Source organism: Aegilops tauschii, chromosome 7 (genome assembly GCF_002575655.3).
Source record: "Aegilops tauschii subsp. strangulata cultivar AL8/78 chromosome 7, Aet v6.0, whole genome shotgun sequence".
NCBI lineage: Eukaryota > Viridiplantae > Streptophyta > Magnoliopsida > Poales > Poaceae > Aegilops > Aegilops tauschii.
This window is the reverse complement of record NC_053041.3, coordinates 564,948,273-564,957,876: the sequence shown is the minus strand read 5'-3', so window position 1 is coordinate 564,957,876 and position 9,604 is coordinate 564,948,273. Positions and strand designations below refer to the sequence as shown.

Here is a 9,604-nt window from a genome sequence, read left to right as displayed (position 1 = left end):
TGTAGAAGGAAATAGCTTAAACATATCATGGCAACTTTAGTGTAAACATCATGGCAATTCATATGCAATAGACACGACAACTTTTAACCAAAAAAATTCGTCGAAATATATTGATATGAGATCTAGTTTCGAAAATCTCGTCGCGAGGGAATTAATGGTGAAAACGGATCTTCAATCGGATTTTTCATTTAAAAGATAAAACATTTTAAAAACAAAAAATCAAAAAAAAATACACATGCATGCATGCGGTGACATGGCATAGTTTGTGTGTTATAGGAAGTGTGGGCGAGTTTGGCTCCCATCACATGTGTGGGCGGGTTTGGCTCCCACCACATGTGTGGGCGTTAGGGTTGTGCAAAACAAAAGCCACACCGACAGTTTGAAAGAAAAGAAAAAGCAGATCTTGACGGCCACTCCCGCCGCCGTCGCTTCACTCCCTCCTCCGCCGCCGCTCGACTCCCGCCGCCGCAGCTCGAACTCCCTCCTCCGATGCCGCTCTCCAAGCCAGCGCAGCGCTCTACTTCTGCCGCTGCGGCGTGACTCCAACCGCACGCAGCCTCCGGGGACTTCTCCGCCAATATTGCGCCGCCACCGCCGCCAGGTACTTCCCCTGCTCCTCTCTCCTTGTGCTTAACTGGACAAATCGCATTATTTCCATGAACTTCTAGGAGTAGGATGATACTGTAAGCTTGTTGCCCGTTTAGACCCGGGACGGCGTCGCCACCATGGGCATCGCCTGGGCCTGGGCAGCATATGCAAACGACAGTTCAACTGAAACTACATTTACATTCATTCAGGTGTTTCAAAATAAAAAATTACACAACATGTAAACCTGGTTGCATTTTTATTCAGCCGAAAGCTAAAAATTTAAACTATACACAGTACGTAAGTAAATTCTCTGCCCCATGAGAAAGCATGCTCATATCTTCTTCAGCCTAATTTGAGCACCGTGCTGCGGCTGCAGGATTAACACGGTGTACGGTGCGTGGATGTACGACGGCGAGAGCTCGAACGAGAAGCGCTGGAGGATGGTGCTCAGAGCCATCTTTGCTTCCAGCAACGCAAAGTTCTGTCCGATGCAGATCCGAGGACCCCCTCCAAACGGGAAGAACGCCGCCGGATGCTTTGCCGCATTCGAGATGCCATCAGCAAACCTCTGTGGATTGAATTCCTTTGCGTCTTTTCCCCAAATATCGGGATCATGGTGGATAAAGATAAGGGGCAACATAAGGTTCACCCCTGCCGGATATCTGATGCCACCAAGCTCCATTGCCTTGTAAGTTCTTCTCGCAAGGAAGATTGCTGGCGGGTACAACCTAAGAACCTCATACAAAATCATGGTTACCTGCAAAACAATACACAATATCAAGAACATTACTCCGGCCATTCTAGACTTAAAACATCACATCATCCTGGAAAAAATCCTTTCAATTCCTGAGTATTTGTTTTCACTGCAAAATGTGCACAAGGCATCAATTTCACACTTACAATCTTCAGGCGACTCAAGTTCTCAAAATCTGGTCTGGTTCTTCCAAAGTGATGCAACACTTCCTCCCTTGCCTGCTCTTGCCACTCTGGGTGCATGCTTAGCACAATTAATGTCCATGTGAGCAAGACTGATGTTGTCTCCATACCTGCAAAGTAAAATAGCTTGCATTCCTCAATTATATCTTCAATACTCATTCCAAGATTTGCTTTCCCATTTGCTTGTTGCATATTTGACTCCAACAGCAATCCTAGCAAATCATCGCTGCTAGCTTCATTGTTTTTAATTGCTCTTTCTTTTTTCCCAATAATGCCTCGTAGAATCATGCGGATTTCACGATCAATTGCTCTCATCCTTCTGTTGTTTTTTGTTGGTAAGAACCTGCAAATGGTCTGACATGTCAGCATAGGAAAGAAAATCTTGATTGCTGCTGTTTAAGTTTACCATCAAAAAGACAAATTTTTCTTTGATCAGCCTACTATTTTCTTCAATAAACTCTTTCATTTAAAAGCCTGTATGAAATCAGCTACTATTTTCTACTACTTATTTGCTGCTTGAAATGATATCAGCTTGTGTAAGAAAACAACTTACCAATAGCCTGGGATAAAAAGTGTCTGAAAAGCCTGTATTAGCCGTTCACATAACTCCCCTTGCAGCTGGAATATTTTCATTCCCTCCTGATAATTGCTACCAAATGCTGTTCTCGAGATGACATCTCCAGTTAGATTCTGGAACTCAGGAAACACGTCAATCTCACATAATCCTCCAGTAGGCATGGAATTCTCCCATCTTGTAATCATTTCTTCGCAACAGGCAGAAAATACAGGCAGCATCCTCTGCAAAATGAAACATTACTTATCACTTATCAATCTACACAAAGAGTTTGTTTTCTTTTGTTCTGTATATAACTTAATTTTAATTAATGAAAATACAAAGAGTGCATTATCCTACATCACCCTTACTGCTGCAAAATTTCATTGAACAGGTACCTTTATCTTCTCATGGTGAAAGGCAGGATTGAGGATTCTTCGGTGCTTTGCCCATTTGTCGCCTTCATGACTTGCAACCCCGTCGGCTAGCAGCTTCCCAAAACGGCTACTCTTTTGCTTCCCGTAGTGTCCAAACTTGTTGGACAGAATTTCTCTCACCAATTCCGGGTCAGGAATCGTCACCCTTGGCGTTGGGCCAAACCAAGTGAAGGACATCTTCCCTGCATTTTTGTAAATAGATGTTTTGTCACATGACAATCAAAGTTCATGTTGTAAACTTGTACATAATTTGTTAGTGTCTCCTGTCTAGCAAGATACATGCCCACAATTCCACAAATATCCCACACATATAACTTTTTAAGTTTTACTTTTGTCTTCTATACCGAACATGCTGTGTATCATCTCAAAAAAACATGATGTGTATCAGAGGTTCAGAGCACATCACTAGAAGAATGGACAGAGCTCACAGCGTCTCAAAAGAAGTTCAGACAATTGTGAACTGTTAATCTCCAACCTAAAAACACATGCTCGGAGACGCAAACACTGCCTGTTCTGACGTGACAAACTTGTGAATTTCGCGACTGGAGAACTCACCATGCTCCTTGATGACGTTGCAGGACATGGGCTGCACGCGAGGGGTGATGTCGTGGGAGCCGCGCGGCATGGGCTGCAGCCGGGCCTCCCTGCTGAGCCGGGCGTTCTCCGGCACGTCGCCGGTGAAGAGGCGGTACCGGGTGCCCCGGAGGCCCTGGGCCCGCAGAGCCCGGCCCAGCCGCCGGGGCGTCCACCACGCCCACTCCAGGATCCAGGCGGCTAACCACAGCAGCGCCACGGCCGCCGCGGCGCCGGCGATGCTCCACGGAGAGGCGTCCCCCAGCAGCATCCGGAGACCTTCGGTCGCCATCAGTTCAGTGAAGGAGAGGAAAACCAGTGCTGGAGTTAAGTACGGGCCGGTTGGCTTGACGCGTAGGTATGCTAGTCTAGTGGAGTATTATCCTTCTTCTAGAAGCCAGAGCCGAGTGGCCCTGGTGATCACGGTCACGGAGGAACTTGCGAGGCACAGGATTTGCTTGCATGACCGCGTGTCGCCCTTGCATGCTCAGATTTCCTTGGCCGCATGCGCCGGCGGGGCCGGCCATGAAGGAATGAGCTCATCAGCTGACTAAAGTAGTATGGTTGCACTCGTCAACCGATCAATTCTACAATAATTCGGTCAGGCAATACGTCACGGGAAACCCGCCTGCAAGTTCTCAATGGATAACAGAAAGAAGGGCAAAAAGATGGTAGTGACGGGTGCATCGGCTTCAGGGCCGGCCCGGTAAAATGTTTATTGGGAGCTCCTTAATCGGCGCTGTTGGCGCCGGTTACCGCGCTCACGCGCCCACGATCGTGGGCTGGCCCAAATCGCTCGACCATCCTCGCCAGTTCCCCCCGCCCGCTTTGGTCGTTTGATCGATTTGGAAGGTCGCGGTTGACCAGTTGACTAGTCAACCATTGACTTTACAAAATAATACGCAAAAAATCAAAAAACATTGTGAATTCAAAAGTGTTCATGGATTTGAAAAAAAGTTCAGAAACTTAAAAAAATGAGAAATTCGAAAAAAAGTTTATCAAATTTGAAAAAAAATTAATCGGAGTTAAAAAAGTTCATCGTTTGAAAAACAAGTTCATAAAAAAAATGCATCGATTTGAAAAATAAGTTCACAAAATTGAGTTCTTCTCATCGAATAAGGAAGAAGAAGAAAAAAAGAAAAAACGGAAAAGGAAAAAGGAAAAAAAGAAAGAAGGAAAAAGGAAAGAAGAAAGAAGAAAATATGAAAAAAGCTACAACTTATTAGGTCGGGCTAAGTGGCCGTGTGGTCAGTGCAGCGCTAAGTTTTTTGCGTTTTCGATAAATAGATAACAGAAGGCGGTTTGGGCCGGCCCGGCGCGGAGGAACTTCAAGGACCCGTTTGCAGTTTGCAAAATGCATACAAACGGGCGCCTGAAGCGCCAAATTGGAATCGCCATGTGTTATTGCCCTGCAGCAATGACCTATTCATCGTCTAGGCGGTGCAGCGCGTCGGGTAGGAAGGAGGGGAGCAGATGGGAGGGCTCGCGTGCAGACACTAGACCATCGTGGCGTTGGTCCTGGGTGGCTTCCGTGCGACCCTGGCCGGTAGCGGTAGGGAAGGAGGTGGAGGAGGACGGTGGAGATGGCTCTGCAAGCCAGCGCCATGCCCACATACGGCGGACTGGCACAGCTCCAATGCACGCTCAACAGGTGCCCTGGTGGCACCTTTTTTGCCAACTTAGTCCGAAGGACGGGCTCAAACAATTAGTGACGTCATCAAAGCAATTAGCATTTATCATTAGTATTGTTTGCCATTGTCGGTCTTTGCGTACGGTGATGTTTGCCACAGATTGTAAAGGGGTGATTTTTTGCTAATGATACCGTTATTGTGGTGACTTTTTGCATTTAAACTCAGTTGCATACCAGTCAGCTAAACCAGTGTGTAAGTCTCTTTTGCGCAAATGCTAGAACAACGGTGCATGAATGTCCAATTGTTTGTGTAGGATTCATACCCGTGAAAAGATTGTAATCCTTGGTCCCTTGGAAAAAAACTGTAATATGTAAATTTTAGCTGCTGCTCCTGTGTTGCATGGAAATACATCAAAGTTTTCGCAAATTAACCTATAACTTCCCAGTTTACATATGTATTTGGTTTGTGTGCGTGAGATAAGAGAAATTGATCTTTCAGAATGGTAGAGGAGCAATTTCCCTTTTTTCACGAATACTAGCAGTTTGTCAACTTGATAGACAAAAGGCATACACCTACAATCGTTGTATAGTGGGATATCATTCTTTTTTGTCCAGTTGGGTTTTTTAAGCTTCGAATTTGATCTATGAAGGGCATTCTTGAGTTTTATCTGTATTCTAATTGTTCTTGAGTGCATACATGAAACAACTATCCCCAGGTTTGTTTTTCTCCCTTTGATTCATGCTGAGTTTCGATTGAGCAGCGTTATAATGCAGACAATTTCTGGTAAACAACGCCAGTGTAAGAAAGACTTTTCAGTGTCATCTTTTCTGCAGCCTGATAAAAGGATATTTTTTCTCTGCGAGTATCATGATAGGAGTTCCATTGAATGGAAAAAAGTTACAGACCTGCAGTACTATTATGAACTGAAGCAAACGACTAATTCAACTGAAACTACTATTTCAATTCGCTCAGTTATTTCAAAAAAGAGTACATAAAAGTAAACCTGTGTTTTTTTTTTTTTTGCGACTACAACATGAACTAATTGCTATGTCTTTTCAGCCAAAAGCTAACATTCACTGCCCCATGATAAAGCATGCTCATATCTTCTTCAGCCTAATCTGAGCACCGTGCTGCGGCTGCAGGGTTATCACGGTGTACGGTGCATGGACGTAGGACGGCGAGAGCTCGAACGAGAAGCGCTGGAGGATGATGCTCAAAGCCATCTTTGCTTCCAGCAATGCAAAGTTCTGGCCGATGCATATCCGAGGACCCCCTCCAAAAGGAAAGAACGCCGCCGGATGTTTCGCTGCATTTGAGATGCCATCAGCAAACCTCTGTGGATTGAATTCCCTTGCGTCTTTTCCCCAAATATCAGGGTCATGGTGGATAAAGAGAATGGGCAGCATAAGGTTCACGCCTGCCGGATATTTGATGCCGCCAAGCTCCATTGCCTTGTAAGTTCTTCTCGTAAGGAAGGTTATGGGCGGGTACAACCTAAGAACCTCATAAAAAATCATTGTTACCTGCAAAAAAACACACAAGATCAACAACATTACTCCAACCATTCTAGACATAAAATATACATTATCCTATTTTGCTCCAAGAAAAATTATTTTAATTCATCAGTATTTGTTTTCACTCACATGTATATGGAGATATATGTAGTACAATTTTAATCGTATGGAACGTTATTCCACACAAGATCCAGAACGTTATTCCAACCATTCTAACTTAAAACATCACATTATCATCAATTTCGCACTTACAATCTTAAGGCGACCCAAGTTCTCAAAATCTGGTGTGGTTCTTCCAAAGTGATGCAACACTTCCTCTCTTGCCTGCTCTTGCCACTCTGGGTGCATGCTTAGCACAATTAGTGTCCATGTGAGCAAGACTGATGTTGTCTCCATACCTGCAAAGTAAAATAGCTTGCATTCCTGAATTATATCTTCAATACTCAGTCCTAGTTTTGCCTTCCCATTTGATTGTTGCATATTTGACTCCAACAGCAATCCTAACAAGTCATCACTGCTAGCTTCACCATTTTTAATAGCTCTTTCCTTTTTCCCAATAATGCCTCGCAGAATCATGCGGATCTCACGATCAATTGCTCTCATCCTTCTGTTGTTCTTTGTTGGGAAGAACCTGAAAATGTTCTGACATGTCAGCATTTGAAAGAAAATCTTGATTGCTACTCCCTCCGTATCTAAAAGGTCTAATATTAGTTTACAGATGGAGTACTATTTATCTTTACCATGGAAAGACAAAATGTTCCTTTGATCAGCCATTTTTTTTCAATGAACTCCTTTTTTTTTCTTTTTTTTTGCGGGGGTTCAATGAACTCTTCACTTTATAAAAAAAGTCTAGTAGTTTCCTTTCAAAATTCATTTGAGCATCTCTAAGAGGAGTTAAACTGCATGTGCCAAAAATACCTATTTTTCGTCAAATGCCAGACCATGTATGCAGTGCACTACTCCATTTGCTAGAAACGTTATGAGCTTGTGATATAAAGTTTATAAGTACTCATTGTCTGCAAGTAGATGGATTTTTTTGTTTTCTGTGCAAGAAAAGAACTTACCAATAACCTGGGATAAAAAATGTCCGAAAAGCTTGTATTAGCCGTTCACCCATCTCCCCTTGCAGCTGGAATATTTTCATACCCTCCTGAAAATTGCTACCAAATGCTGTTCTCGAGATGACATCTCCGGTAAGATTCTGGAACTCAGGACAGAAGTCAATCTCACATGATCCGTCAGCGGACATCGAATTCTCCCATCTTGTAATCATTTCTTCGCAACAGGCAGAAAAAACTGGCAGCATCCTCTGCAAACGGAACATTGCTGTCAGCCTATGCAAATTGCAAAGAACGCATTATCCTGCATTACCCATGCATGTTGTACTCAAACTGAGAAATTTTACCTTTATCTTCTCATGGTGAAATGCAGGATTTAGGATTCTTCGGTGCTTTGCCCATTTCTCACCCTCATGATTTGCAAGCCCGTTGGCTAGCAGCTTCCCAATACGGGTGCTCCTCTGTTTGCCGAAGTGTCCAAACTTGTTGGACAGAATTTCTCTCACTAATTCTGGGTCTGGAATCATCACCCTTGGCGTTGGGCCAAACCAAGTGAAGGACACTTTCCCTGCATTCGTAAATACAGTAGATATTCTGTTCTGTTAAAAAAATGTGAGAAAGATATTTTGTGATATGACAATTGAAGTGCAAGATGCATGCCCACAAATATGAAATATCCCACAAACATATGACTTCTGTCTTTCATACCGAACATGCTATGTAGTGTATGAGAGATTCAGAGCACATCCCTGGAAGAATAGAAAGGAGAGATTGCACAAATACACTACTTTTGGGGCTGTGGTACCACAAAACCACAAATCTAGGACTAATGGGTCACAAAAAAAAAACGAAATTGCTTTTATTGGTCAGTTAAGAAGAATTATGACATGTGGGTCCCACGTTAACTTGACTGTAGCAATGGCTTAGATTGAGCACATGGTTTTTATATCAGGAAAGTTGAAAGCGTCTGAAAAGAAGTTCCGACAACTGTTAGTGTGCAGCCCAGTTTAAGTTAATCTCCCAACAAACACATGCTCGGCTCAAAGCGCAAGTACTACTCCTTCTGATGTACTCCCTCTGTTCGGAATTACTTGTCACAAAAATGAATGTATCTACAACTAAAATACATCTAGATACATTCATTTTTTGGACGAGTAATTTCGAACGGAGGGAGTAACAAAAATGAAGAACTTCAGGATTTCATCAGGACTGAAAAGCTTACCGTGCTCCTTAATGGCGTTGGAGAACATGGGCAGCACGCGAGGGGCGATGTCGTGGTCACCTCGCGGCATGGGCCGCGACCGGGCCACAGCGTTGCACCGGGCGTTCTCCGGTATGTCGCCGGTGAAGAGGCGGTACCGGGTGCCCCTGATTCCCTGGGCCCGCAGCGCCCGGCCCAGCCGCCGCGGCGTCCACCACGCCCACTCCAGGACCCAGGCGGCGAACCACAGCAGCGCCACGGCCGCCGCGGCGCCGGCGACGCTCCACGGAGAGCGAGCGGCGTCCGCCAGCAGCATCCGGAGGCCCTCAGTCGCCATCGGTACGGTGGAGGAGAGGAAATCCGGGAGAAGCACGGCCGCTCGTACATGTGTGGGCTGTGGTGGTAGGGGTTAAATACATGTCGGCTGGCGTGACACGTACTGCTATGCTGTAAGCCTGTAATAGTTGATTATTATCCTTCTAGAATCCAGAGGCGTATGCTACTTGGATCTCACGCATTGAAGCGCTGAGCTAGCTGTGACAGTGTGGTCGCACGCTCGTCAGTCGATCAAATCTACAATAATCCGGCGGGTCTCGGTCATGCCGTCAGGCGTTACGTCACGGGGAGCTCCGGGCCAAGGGAAGCTCGCCTTGGCATGCAAGCTCTCAGTGGCGGTGATGGAAGCACTTCCGTCAGGCTTGTTTGTCGTGCGCGCCCCTGATCGCGGCTCCTCCGGTTGCGCGGGGTGGGGAGAAACGCGGCCCCTGCTGCAAGCCACGTTTGGTATGGACGGGGCATCTGTTTTACTTACTTTTACTAAATGACGCTTTCGAAAACTTAATTCGTTCACTGACCCCTCGAAAACTTATATGTGAATCTGATACACGCCAAACCGTTTAACGACGTGAAGTGTACGAGTAGCTTCAAACAGTTTGAAGCATCCTTCAAACCACTAGGCCTTGTACAATGCAAGGTACTTAGAAGAGATGTATGAAGAAATAAAACAGGCTTTTCTTAAGCACCGGTGCTTATTTGTACAGGGTAAACGCTTAATTAGGCCTTATACAATGCAAGGTGTTTAGGGAAGATGCTTGAAGAAATAAATCGGACTTT

General features: G+C 45.0%; 2 protein-coding genes across 2 annotated transcripts; both read right to left on the bottom strand.

The window, feature by feature from the left end:
* Positions 1–766: 766 nt before the first annotated feature.
* LOC109779670 (cytochrome P450 CYP72A616) lies at positions 767–3,586 on the bottom strand. The gene is made up of 5 exons (XM_020338321.3): positions 3,070–3,586; positions 2,476–2,696; positions 2,078–2,322; positions 1,489–1,867; positions 767–1,345 (listed from the first exon to the last, which is right to left on the bottom strand). The coding sequence occupies exons 1-5, from the start codon at positions 3,377–3,379 to the stop codon at positions 920–922; spliced, it is 1,581 nt and encodes a 526-aa protein (XP_020193910.1). The 5' UTR covers positions 3,380–3,586; the 3' UTR covers positions 767–919.
* Positions 3,587–5,331: 1,745 nt separating this feature from the next.
* Positions 5,332–9,032, bottom strand: LOC109779671 (cytochrome P450 CYP72A616). Its single transcript, XM_020338322.3, has 5 exons — positions 8,513–9,032; positions 7,638–7,858; positions 7,297–7,541; positions 6,485–6,863; positions 5,332–6,241 (listed from the first exon to the last, which is right to left on the bottom strand). Exons 1-5 carry the CDS (start codon positions 8,826–8,828, stop codon positions 5,816–5,818), a joined length of 1,587 nt encoding a protein of 528 aa, XP_020193911.1. The 5' UTR covers positions 8,829–9,032; the 3' UTR covers positions 5,332–5,815.
* Positions 9,033–9,604: the final 572 nt, after the last annotated feature.